Genomic DNA, 18,546 nt, shown 5'->3' on the forward strand with positions numbered 1-18,546 from the left:
GGGGCTCCGCCCTCTCGCTCCCGGAAGTAGAAGGGCCTGGCGTTTTCATGGCGGCGTCCTGGGGTGGGTAGCCGGGCCCCCCACCTCCGCGGGCTCCGACTCTGGCTCGGGAGCTCTGTTCTCAGTCTCCTGGCATCCCCGAGCCTCAGGAATGCTGAGCCACGCACCCTGGTCTCACTTCGGCCGCCCTCTGGGCGGGTCCTCCCGACCGATCACAGCCCGGCGGGAAGAGGGAGGGAGGGAGATGGAGCCGGGCAGCAGGGTGCAGGAGGCCGGAGGAGGACCCGGGTGACTTTCTGACCCTTTGCTTTCAGGGCAGGTGCTTGCTCTGGTGCTGGTGGCCGCACTGTGGGGTGGCACGCAGCCGCTGCTGAAGCGAGCCTCCTCCGGCCTGGAGCAAGTGCGTGAGCGGACGTGGGCCTGGCAGCTGTTGCAGGAGATAAAGGCTCTCTTCGGGAATACTGAGGTGCGTCTAGCTCTCACGGACGAGCCCCTGAAAATTTCACCATAGGTCGGCCGTATTCCCAGCCCATCTCTTACTCACTAGAAGTTCCTGGAAGAGTCATTTATCCTCTGTGAGTCTGTTTCGTCAAAAAAATGGAAAATTTAATGATAACCCTTGTATAGGGCTGATATAAGAACTCAAGTAAGACACATAAAACACTTAGCATTGGGCCTAGTACAGGGTACATGTTCAATCAATGACTATTTTTGCTTATTGTTTGTTTTTGGAGACAGGGTTTCTCTGTGTATCCCTGGCTACCCTGAACTCACTAGCCTCGAATTCAGAGATCAGCCTGCATCTGACTCCTGAGTGCTGGGATTAAAGGCGCCACCACTGCCAGGCTCCAGGACTACTCTTAAGGTCATCATCACCAAGTTGAGCTTTCTTTCGGCTCAACTTGCCCTGGGGTAGAACATAAGGAAAGCTATCGAGAACTGCCCATGGCTGCCTATGTAAGCTAGCTAGATATGCCCTACTCTGAGGGTTAGGGGGAAGGAGAGAGGTACTATATTTATAGTACTGTGTGAATTCTGTACAGAGAGATGAAGCTGGAGGACATGGAGTGGGCTACTTAGAAGGGGTAACACTGTCACTCAAGGCCTTATACCAGCAGGGACGATGGGAACTGGCCATGACGAGGGAGAGGGCATTTAAGGCAATAGAGTACATTGAATGCGTTTCTCTGTTTGCTCTAAGGGGTCTTCAAACACATGAGCGGTCCCTGAGCATTTGTAACCATGCCAACCCCCGTGGGAAGGTGCAAGCCAGAACAGGGACTCTCGAACTGGGTAACAACTGGCAAGGGGTCTGACACCAGATATCCTGCATATCAGATACTTACGTGACAGTCCATAACTGTAGTAAAATTACAGTTGTGAAGTGGCAATGAAAATAATTTTATGGTTGGGGGGTCCCCACAACATGAGGAACTGGATTAAAGGGTCGCAGCATTAGGAAGGTTGAGAACTGGGAAAGCCGTTGCACACGCAGGCAGCCCCTGACAGGTCTCTCCTCTTTCTAGTACCTGATGCCCTTTCTCCTCAATCAGAGTGGATCCCTTCTCTACTACTTGACTTTGGCATCAACAGGTGGGTCTCTGGCTCGGGTCTTCTCTGGGGTGGACGCCATATTTTACGAAGGGAACCTGAAAGACCTTGCACCTGTCAATGAGGCAGAGCACCGGTTTCTGGTCCTTCTGTGGGTCACAGGGCCAGTGAGGCGAGTCAGTGTGCAGCGGCGGCGGCAGCAGGAGGCTCATTGTGGTCTCCTAAGTGGTGATGTCCTTTATCATCTGGGAGGAGGGGGTTTTCCTGATACGTTTGCTGTGTGTTTGATGGTTGTTTTCATTTTCTATTAGAATTTATTTTGTGTGTGCACATGTGTCACAGTGTGTGTTTGGTCAGAGGACAGGTTTTAGGAGTAGGTTCTCCTTGTGTCTTGTAGATTCTAGTAAGGAGCTGGGACCATCAGTCCTGATGGCGAATGCCTCTCCCCACTGAGCGGCTGGGCTGGCCGGACTGCCTTGTTTGTTGTTTTTGGGAGAGTCTCACTATCTAACTGGGACTGGCTTCCAAGTTCTCAGCCTCATGCCCAAGTGCTAGGGCTGTAGGTGTTCCCCAAGCAGCCATGTAAGTGACACGCTGATGGTTTGATCCCTGTATCCTCCCTGCCTGGCCTGGAGTAAGTCCTTTATTTGAGTTTTGACTTTATATAGTGGGATTCATAGCGTTATGGAGATTAATTCAGTCTATGGGAAGAATGTAGCCAAGTCCCTGACAATATCAGAGAGGCTCAATCAATATCAGTATCCTTTCTCCAAGTGTTTGTTGACTGTTCCTATTAATCAGACTATATGTTTTATTTATATTATGACCTTCTGAAACAGACATGCTTATATTCATGGAGATGATGGGCAGTTTATTATGCTTGCCTTTGTAAATGTATTTTTTATCTGCCTGATGTAATTGTCACTTGGAGACTCACTGCTGAGTAAGCTCGCCCTTTCTAGTTCTTTCTGAACTCTGGCTGGCTGGTTCAATCCCCTGCAACCACATGGTGGCTCACAACCATCTGTAATGGGATCTGATGTGCTCTCCTGGTATGCAGGCAGAATACTCATACATAAATAAGCTTAAAACAAACAAACAAACAAACAAACAAAACCTTTCCCGGTATAACTGCGCTCTTCCTCTCTCCCTTCCCTCCCCCTCCCCCTCTCCCTCTCCCTCCCTCCCTCTCTCTTTCCTCCCCCCCACCCCCCAGCTGCTCATACCTGTAACCCCAGGACTCAGAGGTTAAGGGCGAAGGCAGGAAGAGAGCCACAAGGTCATGGACGTTCTGGGATATGTAATGTGTCCTGGAACACTTAGTTCTAGGCCAGGCTGTCTCAAGAAATTTAACAAGTGTTAGGGATCAAATTTAGGGTGTTCATTAAAAGTGGAGCAGTCAGGCGTTGTGGTCATACCTGTAATCCTAGTACTCAGGAGCTCACGGTCAGCGGAGGTCAGCCTCAGCTACAAGGAGTGTGAGGGCAGCCAGTGGGTGTGACTCGCCATGTGGGTGTGAGAAACAAACCCAGCAAGTGCTCGTAATCTCTGCACCATCTCTCTGGATTCTCATGATTTTTAAATATTTATTACGTGTGTATGTGTGTGAGTGTGTTAATGTACCTGTGCCTGTTGAGATCATAAAACAGCATTTGGCCCTTCATGTGGCTCCTATAGACCAAAGTCAGGTTGGCAGTAGACATCCTTACCCACTGAGGCATCTTACCCATCCCTTGGCCAGCCTCTCTCTAAACAGAAACCTTAAGCCTTTGAGTATATGACTTTGTTCAGTCGCTGTTTCCCTTATAACAGTGGTAAGTGCTGTGGAAATGCATCACAATGCACAGAGTGCCCAGCGAGTGCTAACCCTGGGAGCTGAGTGGTATGCTCGAACACTCATTCTGCTGTGCCTAGAGTGCCTGTCTGTCCTCTGGCCTTGAAATCTCCATTCTCTTTGAGGGTAAAGACCTCATTCTTGTATTGTTTTGAGGTTAGTTCTCTCTGTGCAGTCTTGGCTGTCCTAAGATCAGGCTGGCCTCAGATTCACAAAGATACACATCCTTTGCCTTCTGAGTGCTTGGACTAAGGTGTGTGCCAGCATGCCTGGCTGTTGTTTTTGAAATGATCCTACTCTGTAGCCAGGCTGGAATTCAGGTATAGCCCAGGATGGCCTTGAACTCCTGGCTGTCTTCCTGTCTCAGCCTCCTAAGTGCTGGGAATGCAAGTGTGAGCTAGGAACTTGTCAGGATCTTATTTTTATTATCTAAGCAGGAATGGGAGGTGGCTGGGTAGTTAAGAGAACTTCTTCCTCTTGAGGACCCCAGTTCAATTCCCAGCAGCGCATGATGACACACACTGTTCCAGAAGGTTCTGACCTCCATAGGTACAACACATGCATGAAAGCAAAATACTCATACACACCTAAATCTTTAAAGAGAGAAAGGAAGGGGTCCCTCCACAACTGGAGCGGGGTGTCCCTAAAGCTCTCGCCTGCCTGTGGATCTCATTCCTCTAACTGGGCTGCCTTGTCTGGTCTCAGTGGGAGAGGATGCACCCAGCCCTACAAAGACTTGATGTGCCAGGGAGGGAGGATACCAAAGTGGGACTCCTCCCTCTTAGAGGAAAAGGGAAGGAGGAATTGGGGGTGGGGACAGCAATAGGAATGTAAAGTGAATAAATTAATTCATGGGGGGGCTGAGGGGGAAGCAAACAGCGAGGCTGGTGTCAGACCTCAGAGGTGTTGATGCTGAGTCCTGATAAAGCATTGAACTTAGAGGCAGCCCTAAGCCTCCCTCGAGTCACTTCTGTGGACATGAGCCCATTCTCTGTGTAGCTCAGCCATGTTAACTGGAAACGGCAAAAGTCACGAAGCCAGCAGTGCTGTCTGACACAGCTCCAGCACTGAGCCCAAGGCTGCCATCGATGTCTTTCTGTCTCTTTTGGTTTTGGTCTCTGTGTGTTGCCTTCTTGGGAACTTTCTGTATTATAATTCATTTTATGTCTTTTCCTGAGAAAATTATGTCTGAGTCTTTCAAAAAGTCTTAAATGTACTTAAACTTCTGCTTTTAACTTTATCTGGCCGTATTGGAAGTCTTCCTTAGCCCTGGAGAAGTACAGGTGAGCCTCACAGATGAGAAGCTGGGATCCCAGATGAGGCCACCAGTCCAGGAGTCTGCTGGGGTGTCCACCCCCGAGCTAGCTCAGACGGTATGATTGGTGCCGCGTAAACCGAGACAACTGACAGACTCTGACTAGCCAGAAGAATAAGTTACAATATTCTTAGAGCTCTCTGATAATGTGGTTTAAAAATAGGGCATCACATAGGTTATACTTCTGGAGGACTAGAATTTCATAAACAAGACTGACTAAACTTTTTCTACTTTATAACGTAGATGGTGAAACAATATAATAAAAGAAGTTAGGTGTTAGTATTTGCTATTCATGGAAAGACCAGTTCAGACATTTTCTGTTTAGCTTTAAATGTTTAATGCTTTAAAACTTTAAACACGGGCTGGTGAGATGGCTCAGTGGGTAAGAGCACCCGACTGCTCTTCCGAAGGTTGGAAGTTCAAATCCCAGCAACCACATGGTGGCTCACAACCACCCGTAATGAGATCAGATGCCCTCTTCTGGTGCATCTGAAGATAGCTACAGTGTACTTTACATATAATAAATAAATAAATAAATAAATAAATAAATAAATAAATAAATAAATAAAAAAAACTTTAAACACTTCCAGCCTAAAGCAGGCTGTCATATAAGAAACGTTTGCTTTGAGGCATTCTTTAGATTCTTTAAATCGGAGTTATAGGGCCAAGAACAGTAAAATCTGTTCTGTTTGTATTTTCTTCTCTCTCTCTCTTTTTTTTTTTCGAGACAGGGTTTCTCTGTGTAGCCCTGGCTGTCCTGGAACTCACTTTGTAGACCAGGCTGGCCTCGAACTCAGAAATCTGCCTGCCTCTGCCTCCCAAGTGCTGGGATTAAAGCCGTGCGTCACCACTGCCCGGCAACTGTTTGTATTTTCTAGTTGTGACTGAACCTGTTACCCTGGACATGTAATGAAAAACTCAAACACATAATCCGTACTTCCTGGTTAATCAGTGTCTGTCTGTGTTCTGTGAAGCCTGTGTAAAGAAAGAAGGTCCTAAGTCAGAGCTGAGGCTCCCAAGCACCTTGTCTGACTCGTTCTCTCCCCAAGACTCCTGGTTTCCTGTACAGGCCACTGTCCGACCTTTCCCAACCTCCACACAAGTGCTGGGGTGAGCCAGACACAGATCTCTGCGCTTAGCAGGCTCTTTACTGACCAAGTGTGTCCCCAGTATGCGTCCCATACTTTTTAGTATTCCTGCTATGTGGCCCAGGCTGACCTCAAACTTGATCTTCCTGCCTCAGCCTCCTTGTGGCTGGGATTGTAGCTCTGTTTCTCAGCATCTGCTTCATGTGTCATAGTTTTATTTCTTTTCCAGATAGAATGTTGCTATGTAGCCCAGCTGTCCGGGAACTCCTGAGGAAAACAGGCTGGCCTGAACTCGGAGATCGGCCTGCTTCTGCTTCCAGAGTGATTGAATTAAAAATGTGTCTTTTTTTGCCAGGCGTGGTGGTGCACGCCTTTAATCCCAGCACTTGGGAGGCAGAGGCAGGCGGATTTCTGAGTTCGAGGCCAGCCTGGTCTACAGAGTGAGTTCCAGGACAGCCAGGGCTACAGAGAAACCCTGGAAAACCAAAAACCAAAACCAAAACAAAAATGTGTCACTGTGACTATCTTGTGGTGACCAACTGTGATGAAGAGGAGAGGGAAGAGGGCATGCTGCAAATATTTTATCCTGAGAAAGACATTCTAGGAATTTTTCTTGTTCTAATTGCTCAGATCTGACGTTAGCTGTGCCCATCTGCAACTCTCTGGCCATCGTCTTTACACTGATTGTTGGGAAGGTCCTTGGAGAAGATATTGGTGGGAAAGGTAAGTTGGGTGGCTGCACGTCAGGGCATGGTTGCTTGGGCCTTGGCATACATGAACATTTTCCCGATTCTGACTCCCATGGGTGGTGAGGAGAGGCCTTCCCTCACGTTGCCCTTTGTTCTACCACAGCTCTCCTGCTTGCTTGTGGCCCGCAGTCTCCTTTCCCTGAGCAATCTGGGGGCAGGGGCTGGGATGAGAACCAGGACCAGGGGTCACCATCTTGTCTTCTTCCTTGGCCCCACTGACCCCAACCCCTTGACGGGTTCTTTATCGCAGAAGCAGTGGCTGGCATGGTGCTCACCATCACAGGGATCACCGTGTGCATCACAAGCTCGGTGAGCAAGACCCAGGGCCAACCGTCGCACTCCTGAGTGGGCCAACCCCGACCGTCAGCTCTGCTGTGCTCGGTGGATGCTGGGCCCAAGGTGTAGGCAGAATGATTGGCCAGCTGGCCTCTCTCATCTCTCAGATCATGTCTATCTCAGGGGCCACAATAAGAAACATACTCTCCATAGTGCCAAGGCTACACAGAAACCCTGCCTCAAAAAAACAAGCAAAGCCGGGCGTGGTGGCGCACGCCTTTAATCCCAGCACTTGGGAGGCAGAGGCAGGCGGATTTCTGAGTTCCAGGCCAGCCTGGTCTACAGAGTGAGTCCAGGACAGCCAGGGCTATACAGAGAACCCTGTCTCGAAAAACCAAAAAAAAAAAAAAACCCAAAACAAACAAACAAGACGAAGGGCAGCACTGGGAAGGTTTTGTAACCTTTAGTGGGTTCCACGGTTGAGATTTAGCACTGGAGCCAGGCATGGTGGTATACTCCATTAATCACTCAGGAGGCAGAGGCAGGTGGATCTCTGTGAGTTTGAGGTCAGCCTGGTCTACAAAGCAAGTTCCAGGACAGCCAGGGCTACACAGAGAAACCCTGTCTTGGAAAACCAAAAAGAAGAAAAGCATTAAAAGGATTTAGCACTGGAGACTGTACAGCCACCCTCAGCTGCCATCTTTGTCTTCCTGCTGCCACCTCAGGCAGCTGTTACTCAGCCTCCGTTACCTGCTGTAGACTGTCAGCATCCTCACACAGCGCCTCCATTACATGGAAAGGGCTGGCTGCAGTCTCAACCAGGAATGGCCAGAAGCCTCCACAGCTCCATTACAGTGCTTTGGCTGGCTGAAGGTGGGATTTGGGGACAGAAGTTACATCAGAATGTCAGATGGAAGAAAAACAAGCTGGCCCTGGGCAAAATGCTCAACTGTCAGCCCCGCAAGTAGACAGCTGTGTGCCGGACACCACCTAGCTGCAGCAAACATCTGGCCAGCAGCAGCTTTCAATAAATCTACAGCAAACAAAGCTTAGCAAATGTTTTATTTGTGTTGAGTATGCAGTGTCTCTGGCAGGATCACATGAGGAGGTAGCCTCCACAGAACCTGCCTGTGGGCCTGTGACTGAGGAGGCCACACCTACTGTGAGCCCAGGAGGCATGGCTTCTCCAGAACAGGTTGCTGAGGGCTGGGGACAGAGGTGGCTGGGAGTGGTTGTCCCCCAGTTTGTATCTGGAGCTCCCAGCTCTTAAGATGGAGGAGCATGGGCGGAGGTTGGGGCTACAGCTTCAGGCCCAGGCTGGTGTTGCGCAGACAAGGCCTCTTCTGCTGTCTCTGCTGCCCTCTGGTGGATGTGTGGAGACATACAGAGCTATGTGTGTGCCCAATTTGCATGGACTGCCAGAGGTCCCCAACCAGGAAAGGCGACTACTGGATATTTGAACGCCTCACAAGGGAAACAGGAAGCCAGGCTTTCAGATTTAGATCTGCTTAGCCACCAGGAAGACGAGCCTTGGAGCCCAGACTTTAGCTCAGATCTCTGCCCATCTTAAGGCTCCCTGGTGTCCATGTGATGGGCTTACCTGATCCACAGGCTCCTCTGTGCGTGTGTTCTCATCCTCATTCACTTCCTGAGCCCCAGCCGTCTCCTTCCTCGGGTATGGAGCCCCATACACTCCCGTAACTCCTAATAAAGAGGCAGCATTGGCCGATGCCCAGGCTGTAGGGCCCTCAGGCTCCTGTGCCTTCACCTGCTACACCAGTTGGTTCCCCGCAGCTGTGTCCACATTCGCCAACGCCTCGGAGGGTGACTGCCTGTGTGACGGTGGAAGGAGGGAACTGACTCCACAGAGTTGTCCTCTGACCTCTACATGGCCATGGCCTGCATGTGCCCATGTGCGTGTGTACACACAACAGTGAATACAGACGGAAATAGAAGCAAGGGACATGCAGGTAGAGGGGTGGCACATAGCTCTGCTGACTCATTCTGCTGCAGACATCTCCCAGCAGCAGCAAGGCCCATCCTCTCACGTCAGAGGGGGACTAATGTGAGAGCTTTCCTAGTTTGTGTAAGCACAGGTGCTGATGCAAAGGGCCAGCCCCAGGGCCCCCTCACCTGATGGAGATGAGAGAGCAGGGAGCTTGCTCCAGGGCTGCTGGGGCCTGGCATAGAAAGTGGATGGCCCAGTTTCCCCTGGCTCCTTTGGAAAAGGCTGGGCTGCTGAGGCCTTGTAGCCCTGGACCTATAGATGGGACACTGGGTTAGAGCTTCGTATGTTTTCATCTTTCTCACTTCCCAGTCTACGCTTCGGTGTGCCTTGCTGCCTGTGCAAGCTTGGGAGAGGCCGTGTGCCTTCTTCATAGCCTGCAGCCTGCCTGCCTTCATTCCTACCAGGCTGTCTATCCAGAAATAGTTGAATTGACGCTGGCATTCAGAGATGCCCAGTGAAACCAGGCTGCTTTCTACTCTTGGGCCACATATGCACTGGCTCATCTGGAGGAACAGAGGCCTGGAACAGGGCCGTGAGTGGAAGGTTGGGCCCTGCTCTGCCCAGTAGCCAGTTCCAACACCCAGCCTCGTGAGGAGGCCTTTTTGCCTAGGCTTGAGAACTTGAGTTCCCACCCCAAGGAAGGGGGGAGGGATGGAATCCTGGCTTTTCAGGCTTGCTGAGCAGGTGCATGGGGTGTGGTGTGCGGGTGTTCCGGTTGACACCTACCCTCTTCCTGTGGGCTTTGTACTTCAGGCCTGGAGGACACCTGCAGTGAAGGGGAGGTTAGAGGTGGGTCAGAGGGCACTCACTTCCTGTGATCCTCCACCTCAGACAAACCTACCAGCAGCCCCTGGACAGAGAGGGGCTGGGCACCAGCAGCTCCATATAGGGCAGGGCCTTGAATTCTTCTTCTCCAACAGCCACGTAGTAATGGCCGTTCACCAGAGCAGTCCCTGTGGACAGTGGAAGCCCCTCGAGGGTGCAGAGTCTGTGAGGAGAGGTAACAAGAAAGAGCTGGTGGGTGAAAGGCAACTTCCTACCCAGTAGGCACTGTGCTCCAGCAGAGGACCTGAGTCTGGTCCTCCAGGCAACAGTCAACATAGGCTCTGCCCTGACTAGAAGGGCTGGGTTAGGAAACGCAGCTGTCCTGGGTCATGGGACTTGACATGGACATAGCTGTCCTCAGGGGCATAGGAGGAAGGCCTGCTGGACAGCACACACCCTCCCCAGGAGCAGACACACACAGTGGCGTTCCTTAGGGTGCATTCTCCCTTGTTCCATACTCGTGTACAGCCCCCCCTCACCCCCCACCCCGTGCTCACTGTGTACAGCCCCCCCTGCTCACTGTGTACAGCCCCCCCCCCATGTTCACTTGTGTACAGCCCCACCGTGTAACATTGCCCCTTGTCCTATACTCACTTGTGTACAGCCCCACTCTGTAACGTAACCTTCTCACTGAGCAGCTTCAACACCGTGTCCCAGTCCTGGATGGCAGTCTGGGACAGCTTTAGACTAAAGGGGGGACTTAGCAGGTCCCCGTTCCTGAACACACTGAGACAGAGAACAGCCAAGTAAGGGGAAGGATCCCCGAGACTCCTGTGTGAAAGGGGTGCAAGAACCAAATGGTCCAAGAACCATTCTCATGTTGGGTTTTTAATCTTTCTATTGGAATTGGAGCTCCTGAAAAAAGAGCCTACTCCTACTTTCTTGGCCTCAGGGAGGCACAAGTCTACACCCCCCATCACCCCCCTGCTCTCTGAGGTTGGCACTCACTGGATGTAGCAGGGGGCGTCTGCTGGCAACCACTGTCCAAAGACCCCATCACATGGGCGCTGAGACACAGGAGGCTCCTGAAACCAAGTCAGCTCTTCAAGTCAGAAGTTCAGGACTTTGGTTGAGACTGGGTGGTTCTAAACATGGGCTGAGCAGGCAGGACCCAAACTTGTGCAGGAGAGTAGTGAGCAGGGATGAGTCTGGTCACACCTTTCTGACAGGAGCATCTGTGCTTCCTGGGTCACATAACTCCTGTCTTCTGCCCTTGTGTCTTACCATTTACTTATTCCTTTGGGGACCATGGCCTGGAGATTACGTAAAAGACTGGGACTGAGCCAGGGATAGTGTCCTCAAGTCCCACAACCCAGGACAGCAGCAGGTTCTAGAGTGAGTGTGATGTGCCCCCTGAAATCACAACTCTTGCTGCTTCCAGAACCCTGTTCAAAATTCGAGCAGTCCCAGGGATGGGACGAGAGAGGCTACAGACAGTGGCCCCCCAGACTTACATGTTGTTGCCTAGTCTTTCCACCTGGGTGTTTCATTCCAGGAGGCAAATAGCTGAAAGGACAGATAGGTCCTAGGTCACCTTAAGAAAGTGTAAACCTTTGCCATCCAGGTTTATACCCATCAAAGCCAAGACTCTATCATCATCATGGCTGCTCTGCGGAGTCTATTCTGCAGGCTGACCTTTCCCTTGACAACTTTGCAATGGGTATGGTGGCATATGCCTTTAATTCTAGCACTCCTTTGACTAGGCATTGGTGGCACACACCTTTAACCTCAGATCTGGGAGGCAGAGGCAGGTGGATCTTTGTGTTCAAGGGCAGCCTGGTCTATGGAGTGAGAATTAGGACAGCCAAGGTTATATAGATAAGAACCTGTCTCAAAACAAAAACAGTCCTAGCACTCCAGAGGCAGTGGCAGGGGGATCTCTGAGCTTGAGAGCCGCCTGATCTACCTAGTGAGATCCAGGCTAGCCAGAGTTAGAAAGTGAGACTGAGATGGGAGGGTGGAATTTCCCCAGGTTAGCCTCTACTCTGAGTGTAGTGGAAGATGATCTTCAACTTCGGACCCTCCTACCTCTGTGTACCATGTGCGAGGATTATGGGCCTACAGTAGTTATTAGCCTGCCTCCAGATTCTTTCATTTGACCTCCTGCCCACCCGCCACAGCAAACAGTCATCTCTTCATACTTCTTCCTGGTACAGCTAAACATCTGACTCTCCCTTAGGCTGGGACTGTCCTCTGCAGGGTGAGGCAATCTTCCAGTAGCTTCCCAGCATCCTAAGCATCCCTCCTCACTGGAGCACTTTCTTTTTTTTTAAAGAAAGAATTATTATTATACATAAGTACACTGTAGCTGTCTTTAGATGTGCCAGAAGAGGGCATCAGATCTCATTACAGATCCACCATGTGGTTGCTGGGATTTGAACTCAGGACCTTCAGAAAAACAAACGGTGCTCTTAATCACTGAGCCATCTCACCAGCCCGAGCACTCTCTTTTTGAACCAGGAATGTAGATATCTGAGCCTGACTTAGGGTCTCTGAGTACCGAGTAAGGCTGTAAATTCAGGTGGACTTTAGGTACACCACGGTTGGAGGCCAAAGGCAAGCATGAAGTATCTTACTTTAGTCCAGAAATTCCCCAGTCATGCATGAGGTGACTTTTTTTTTTTTGTATAATAGTCAAAGAAGCGACTTTTTCAAGATTACACAGGAAGTGACTGAGTCCAGACACCTTGTTCCTTCCCTATAGTAAACTCCTCCACTGAGCTCTCAGAGCAGACGTGGAGGCTCAGGCTGAGTTGGAAGCTCTGATCTCACTGTTCTCCTGCTAAGGAAGACAGTCTCATCTTGCACAGTCTCATCTTGCAGAGATGACCCTAATCTAACAGGAGTTTCAGATGCTAAGTGGTAGGCACATTTAGTGTCTGGTGATGGTGGGGATTGCAGCAGCAGCTCAGGGCTGCAGACACAAAGCTATTTTGTTGCCAAGCCTGACCACCTTAGGGCCTACATGGAGGAAGAAAAGAACTGACTCTGGCAAGGTGTCCTGACCTGTGCACAAACCATAATGAATATTAGTACGCATACACACACACACACGTGCGCGTGCGCGAGGCTGGAGAGAGCTAAGCAGTTAAGAGTACTTACTGCTTGCTTTTCCAGAGGATGAGTTGATTCAGCACTCGGAAAGCAGAGGCAGGGAGTTGCAGGCCAGCTTGGTCTACAGAGGAAGTTCCAAGCCAACCAAGGCTATACAATGAGACCCTGCCTTAAAACAGATTTTGGGGGGAGGGGTTTATGAGAGAGTTTCTCTGTGTAGCCCTAGCTGTCTTGGAATGCACTCTATAGATCAGGATAGCCTCCAAATCAAAGATCCAACTACTTCTGCCTCCTGAATGCTAAGATAAAAGGTATGTGCCACCTACTGCCTAGCTTAAAAAAATGTAATTACTAAACAAAAAACACCCTTCAGAAAGATGTCCAACTTGCAGAATTGTCCCCACAGGTTTGTCCTGGCTGTGATGGACATACACCTTAGTAACAGAACTTAATCTGAGTTCCAGCTCAATTTATTTGTCTACATAGCCTCTGGCTAGTTTCTCAGTGTGATTCTGCACTCTGGTAGTGCAGTCTCTCCCCAGGCTTTGGAAAAACTAAGCCTGCTGACTTGAAGTACTAGATACACTATTATTCCCACCACTCTCTACAGGCACTTTAGCCAGCCCCAACCCACTCACTGGATCTTGTGGAATCGTTCAAAGCCAGCAGCCACATACTGTCCTCCGTTCTGTAGGTCAGCCAAGTTGGTAACAGGGTGGCCATCACTAAGTGTGTAGAGGACACGTACAGCCAGCGGGGCTTGCACAGCTGATGTCACCTCATAAAGCAAAGCCTCCATGGTGGGGTAGCGGCGTTGGGTCACCACCAGCTGGTGGCCTGGGAAGAAGGCATCCCCATTTCGATACACCAATATCCTCTTGGCTGCCATTGTATATCCTCACTCACAGACACAGAGCTGTTGCCAAGGAACTAAGAGTGGGCTGGGAGTTGTGCCAAAGGTAGAGTCCTGCCCTCTTATCCAGGAAGGCTGTGAGCCCCTTGCATGGGAGCATTTCCCTGACCTCAGGGCCTCAGGAGCAGGTTGGCGTGATCACTTTTTTGTTTTGCAAAGTTGGGATCAAACCCCAGCCCTTGTCCAGGGTGGTCTGATCACAGGATGAAAGGAAGACCTCGGGCCCTGTGAGAGGGAGATGTCCATCTTCTCCAGGGCTTGGGCTCCTTTGAACAGCTGAGACAGAGGGCAATTAGCCTGGAGCCTGTTACCCAAGGAGGATGGCTGACTTCTTGGCAGCCCTGCTCGCTGGTTCTGGGGATGATGGTCCAGGTCAGTGGGAGGTGACCCAGACAGCCCAGAATCTGTCCTGATCAGAGGCAGGAGATAAAAGAAGAAGGGCTAAGAACTTTCTAAAGCCTGGTCTGACATTCAGGTAACTGAGGAAAGCATCAAAGTATGGGGTGCGGATTGGGGTGGGGTCATCGCTAATAGCAGCCATAGAGGCCTCGATGACAGTGGTTGGCAATTTACAGGTCAGCTCTGCTGATGGAACAAAACTTAAATATCTGGGGCTGGCAAGAATGCCCAGCATGAAACTCAGACCTCTTAAGAGGCTGGTCAGAAAGAAAAGATAGAAAGGTCATGCACATCTACACACACATACACAAATACACACACATACACGCACACACACAATCTGGCTGGGCCTGACCACCTGTTTCGTCAATTTCACAAGTGCACATGAATACTTATATACATACACATATGCATGTACATATATATACATATATTTGTACATATATGTTTATACATAATATATATATTTATATTTGTTGGGTGGAGCAGAGCCCCAGCAGCCACACTTTTTTCTCAGCTTTTTTATACCTTCTTAGACAAAAGTTCTTTATAAAATTACCCACAGGTAAAAAGTTTACACAAATGGAGTTACAGAAGGATGTTGATAGTCAGTTCAAAGCAGTGCTTCGTTCTACAAGCTCATTATAAGTTCAAAGCAACAGTTTCCCATGGCCTTGCTTTATCCTAGTGCTCACCTGTGGCTTCATCCTTGGACCTGGCCTAGGATGAATGGTTTTCCTTGATCACAAATCTGTCCAAAGCCCATTTCTCTTTTTCCCACCACCCCCAGGATAGCCAGGGCTACACAGAGAAACAAGACAGGGTTTCTCTGTGTAGCCCTGACTATCCTGGAACTCACTCTGTAGACCAGGCTGGCCTCGAACTCAGAAATCCGCCTGCCTCTGCCTCCCGAGTGCTGGGATTAAAGGCGTGAAATGTTTTATTATGCAACCTTTATTTAATATTCTATGAGGAGGGGGTACACGCTATTCGCTATTCTTGACTCTAACTTTATTACGTCTTCCTGGCAAAACAACTAAAACCACCTCCTTAAACTTTCTTCCTAAAATTATTCGAATCATTTCTATAGTCATTAATTCATGTAAACAGCATTAATTTGTGAAAGTTCATCTTCATGTTGATCTGCACGACATTTGCCCAGTGGGGTGGCTGTCACTGGGAAGTGATCAGAGCAGCTATAGGCAGTGAGGGTCTCCCAGTGTCCACTCACACCAAGTCACGTGTGTGAGGAGTGTGGCAATGACAGACACGATGTGGCACATCAGCAGCCAGAAGCAATTCTGGGACGAAGTCTCTGGGGCCATGCCTCACCCGAGGACACCCATGGCAGCCGAGCAAGCAAGACGGTGAGCCAGCCGTCTCCAGGGCTTGCCCACACAGCTCCTCCTGCATGGCAGCCAAGAATCCAAGGAAAACTTTTATTCTCCAGGATCCTCCCACCCTACTTACCCCAAGAGGAGGTGAAATTTGGTTTAAGTCCCAGGCAGAAGGTAAAAAGGCATGTCCTTCTTTCTCCTATCGTACCAGCTCAGCCCTCTAGCTTCTCTTAGCCTGAGATCTACTGATGGCCAGGGGCAAGGGCAGGAGACAGGTGGTACCAGGGAGGCAGGACAAGGGCCTGCTTCCCTTGTCATTTTTCACAGCATCTGCTTTTGGGAACCCTTCCTCTCCTGGATCCCCAGATCTTTCCTGATGCTCCTGCTTTCCGGTATCTGCCCTTCCCCTAGTCCTGTCTTGAGGAAGACAAGTTCTCCAGTGGTCTTCATCGCCACTGCAGAATTCCACGGTTTTTCCATCCTTCTGGACTAAGCTCACTGGTATTTCCATGGCCCGAAGAGCCAGCACTCGGGGGTTGGCTCTTGGGTGGTTTAGTCCTAATGAGATCCAGGCTACCTTGTTCCTGCCCTGCCAAGGTCTCATCCCAAATCATGTGGCCTTCTAAGATATTCAAATCACAGGGCCCAGCGCTTCGGCTTGGCTTTCTGGAATATCTGTCCTCAATATTTTGATTTTCAGAGAGAGTGGGCAGCTGTGTTTCAGCCTTTCTAGAACAAGGACTCCTAAACTTGAGGTCCCCAGGGATCTGATCCTCTAGGACTTTCAACTGCTGTAGGGAGGTTTCCTTAAAGGGCTGTCCTCCGTGGTCTGGCCCTTTGGTGACCCTGTCCCCTCCAGCCTGGCTCTCTAATGCTGCAGGCAGCTGTGATGCAGAGTTCCTATAGCAGAGCTCCCTGCCTTTAGACCCAGCAGTGGTTTTACCTGCACTGGTCACACTGTCTGGGTGTTTCTGGGGCTTCAATCTGCCCTTGTGGCTGGAGTCCTCTGCATGATGGGACTCTCCTATGATCCTGTCTCTATAGGATTGGTTGTCCAGAACGCAGCTTGAGTGCAACGAGGTCTTCTCATAGGCCTGTCCCCTGTGCTTGTCTCTGGTCTGGCTTGCTTCTGGGGATCTCAGTGTTTGCTTGAGAATTAGGTACTGGTAGGAAAGAACAGAGGGAAGCTAGCCCAGGCCCTTATGGCAAAAGGCCCCTCCCCACCTGTCAGGTCGCACCTACTCCAACAAGGCCACACCACCAACTGGTGCCACTCCCTGGTCCAAGAATATACAAACCATGACACCACCCTTGAGCTTAGGGCTCTCAGTTAGTCCTACCTCCTTTCGACTGTTGATGGCCTGCTGTAGCCACAGCAGCTCCATGGCTAAGTGGTTGCGCTGCTCCTGGAGCTCCTGTTGGCTCTGGGACAATCCTAGGTCTGCGATGTCAATGAAGAAAGAAGAGAAGAATGCCTTGAGACATCCCTAGAACTGAGAACTAGTCTAGCACTAGATACTGGCAACCCTTCCCGCTCTCAGGCAGAGGGAAGGAGGTGGGGGAGGGTTGCAACTATATCCTTTCATGGTTCATGGGCGGCTGAGACCGGAGGAGGTCAGATTTGCCCCATCTAGCCAGATAAGTACCTGCATTTTCCATCTTGGAGACAGAGGTATCTTGGCTGTTTCCCTGGCTGGCTTTCCTGCCCTGCTCAGCCTGCGGCCAGGCGCTGTCATCTCTGCAAAGACTTCCTGGATTTGCTGGGCTCTTTTCTGTCTTCTTCTGCACCATCTCCTCCCAAATGAGCTCTTTTTCAGAGTCTTTATGTGGGGAATGGCTCCATAGTTTCTGCTCTGGGTTTGATATTTTCTCTGCTTTCCAGGACTGATGAGATTTTGCCTTATGAGAATTTGGAAAGGGGTGAGAATTGCAGGGCTAACGCTCTCCCCCCCCCTCCCCCATGTCTAGAAACCATAGTCTAGTGGGCAAGTGGGCAGGATTAGGGATTCGGGTGAGGAAGTGAACCTGCTTTCTCTTCCAATGACTACTGAGGCTTTTGGCAGAAAAAAACAAGTCCAGTCTAAGGGGTAGTATACATCTTTAATGCAAGCATCTGGGGAGGTTGAGGCAGGAAATCCGTTGAGTTCAAGGCCAGCCCGGACTACCTAGTAAGGCTCTGTGTCTACAGACTTTTGGAGCTTGCCGGAGAGATGGCTCAGCAGTTAAAGGAACTCGTTCTTTCAGAGGACCCAGGTTCAGTTCCCAGCACCCATACGGTGGTTCACAGTTGTTAACTCCAGTTCCAGAGGGTCTAATGTCCTCTTTGGACCTCTGGGGGTGCCAGGCTACATACAGTGTACAAACAACAGGCAAAACACCCTCACACATTAAAATAAATCTTCAAAGAGGGAAGACCCACCATTCCCTTGAACCCGATAGCAGGTTCTCCTTTCCTTTCCCCTGCAGTGTCGTACCTCTGGGAGAAATACGGGCTTGGGGATCCAGCCCCCAGTCCACTGAAGAGTGCTGAGGTCACCCTCAATCTCTTGTACAATTGCCTCATACTCGGCTCGAAGGCTCTGGAATTGACGTCGGACCAAGAAGCCTCGGAAGCCGGCCTAATGTAGAGAACAAGTGGAAAAGCTAGCCCTTAACATTTTTGGAAAAACGGTATTTTGGCAAGCACTCTTGATTTTGTCGTTGCCAAGCCCTTGCACATGGTGGGCAAGCACTCGACCTCTGAGCCCAAAAGAGAGAGATCTTTGCATGCTGGGGGCTGCCAGAGGGAACACGGTCATGGGGAAGGGTTAGGCGAGTGTGGTTTGGAGCTCTGGGAGCTGAAGAGAAGATGCTGACCCTCATTCTCTTCCCTAACCCGGCCAGAGCTCCGCATTCTTCAGTGCAGTGCGGGGGCGTGCGAGTAAGATGTTATGTGACAGCATTTCGCCGGAAGGTCCAGCCCCTCACCCCAGGTGCACTCGCAATTCCATCCCGACCTGCAATGTAGACACCTTTCGAAGGAAAAGGTCGGGATCCATCTCCTCGCCAACCGCCCTGCGCTGTGCGTCACTCGCTTGCGTGCGTTTGCGCAGTGAGTCTTCAGACAGCGCCGCTCCTGGGCATGCGCAAACATAGGGCCCCACCCGCGTCTCCAGGGACACACGCTGGGCTTCTCCGTCAGACGCACGCATCCGGGT

At 50.5% G+C, this 18,546-nt stretch overlaps 3 protein-coding genes across 23 annotated transcripts; 1 reads left to right on the forward strand and 2 right to left on the reverse strand.

Moving 5' to 3' along the window:
- Tmem234 (transmembrane protein 234) lies at positions 1–7,865 on the forward strand. 15 transcript variants are annotated; one of them, XM_030253885.1, is made up of 7 exons: positions 9–63; positions 315–575; positions 739–957; positions 1,202–1,293; positions 1,527–1,593; positions 6,419–6,511; positions 6,788–7,865. In XM_030253885.1, exons 4-7 carry the CDS (start codon positions 1,243–1,245, stop codon positions 6,880–6,882), a joined length of 306 nt encoding a protein of 101 aa, XP_030109745.1. In that variant the 5' UTR covers positions 9–63; positions 315–575; positions 739–957; positions 1,202–1,242; the 3' UTR covers positions 6,883–7,865. The 15 variants fall into 15 exon arrangements, with proteins under 15 accessions (XP_030109749.1, XP_030109745.1, XP_030109744.1 ...); XM_030253884.1 differs by having other exon boundaries at positions 739–865; XM_030253887.1 differs by having other exon boundaries at positions 32–63; positions 315–466.
- On the reverse strand, positions 7,262–13,815 carry Dcdc2b (doublecortin domain containing 2b). Of its 7 annotated transcripts, XM_006502631.4 has the most exons (9): positions 13,339–13,815; positions 11,101–11,152; positions 10,595–10,671; positions 10,241–10,372; positions 9,663–9,809; positions 9,548–9,587; positions 8,947–9,073; positions 8,414–8,517; positions 7,859–8,175 (listed from the first exon to the last, which is right to left on the reverse strand). In XM_006502631.4, exons 1-9 carry the CDS (start codon positions 13,587–13,589, stop codon positions 8,080–8,082), a joined length of 1,026 nt encoding a protein of 341 aa, XP_006502694.1. In that variant the 5' UTR covers positions 13,590–13,815; the 3' UTR covers positions 7,859–8,079. The 7 variants fall into 7 exon arrangements, with proteins under 7 accessions (NP_001182659.1, XP_006502694.1, XP_006502696.1 ...); XM_006502633.4 differs by lacking the exon at positions 10,241–10,372; XM_006502632.4 differs by having other exon boundaries at positions 7,859–8,645.
- Positions 13,816–14,948: 1,133 nt separating this feature from the next.
- On the reverse strand, positions 14,949–18,425 carry Iqcc (IQ motif containing C). The gene is made up of 5 exons (NM_198026.2): positions 18,346–18,425; positions 17,824–17,967; positions 16,996–17,248; positions 16,690–16,790; positions 14,949–16,512 (listed from the first exon to the last, which is right to left on the reverse strand). The coding sequence occupies exons 1-5, from the start codon at positions 18,385–18,387 to the stop codon at positions 15,796–15,798; spliced, it is 1,257 nt and encodes a 418-aa protein (NP_932143.2). The 5' UTR covers positions 18,388–18,425; the 3' UTR covers positions 14,949–15,795.
- Between the last annotated feature and the right edge of the window lie 121 nt (positions 18,426–18,546).

Source organism: Mus musculus, chromosome 4 (genome assembly GCF_000001635.26).
Source record: "Mus musculus strain C57BL/6J chromosome 4, GRCm38.p6 C57BL/6J".
In the NCBI taxonomy this organism is placed as follows: domain Eukaryota; kingdom Metazoa; phylum Chordata; class Mammalia; order Rodentia; family Muridae; genus Mus; species Mus musculus.

What these genes read in the sequence shown, in the direction of transcription:
- Tmem234 (NM_029748.3), top strand. An exon ending in CTCTCTTCGGGAATACTGAG is followed by an intron (nt 467 to 1,526) that starts GTGCGTCTAGCT and finishes TCCTCTTTCTAG; the next exon opens with TACCTGATGCCCTTTCTCCT. An exon ending in CTTGACTTTGGCATCAACAG is followed by an intron (nt 1,594 to 6,418) that starts GTGGGTCTCTGG and finishes CTAATTGCTCAG; the next exon opens with ATCTGACGTTAGCTGTGCCC.
- Dcdc2b (XM_006502631.4), bottom strand. Translation starts at nt 13,589, where the DNA reads ATGGCAGCCAAGAGGATATTGGTGTATCGAAATGGGGATGCCTTCTTC. An exon ending in CAGAGTGGGGCTGTACACAA is followed by an intron (nt 9,810 to 10,240) that starts GTGAGTATAGGA and finishes CTCTCCTCACAG; the next exon opens with ACTCTGCACCCTCGAGGGGC. An exon ending in ACAAAGCCCACAGGAAGAGG is followed by an intron (nt 9,074 to 9,547) that starts GTAGGTGTCAAC and finishes TCCCATCTATAG; the next exon opens with GTCCAGGGCTACAAGGCCTC.
- Iqcc (NM_198026.2), bottom strand. Translation starts at nt 18,387, where the DNA reads ATGGATCCCGACCTTTTCCTTCGAAAGGTGTCTACATTGCAG. An exon ending in AGCCCGTATTTCTCCCAGAG is followed by an intron (nt 17,249 to 17,823) that starts GTACGACACTGC and finishes AATTCTCATAAG; the next exon opens with GCAAAATCTCATCAGTCCTG. An exon ending in CTCCAAGATGGAAAATGCAG is followed by an intron (nt 16,791 to 16,995) that starts GTACTTATCTGG and finishes TTGACATCGCAG; the next exon opens with ACCTAGGATTGTCCCAGAGC.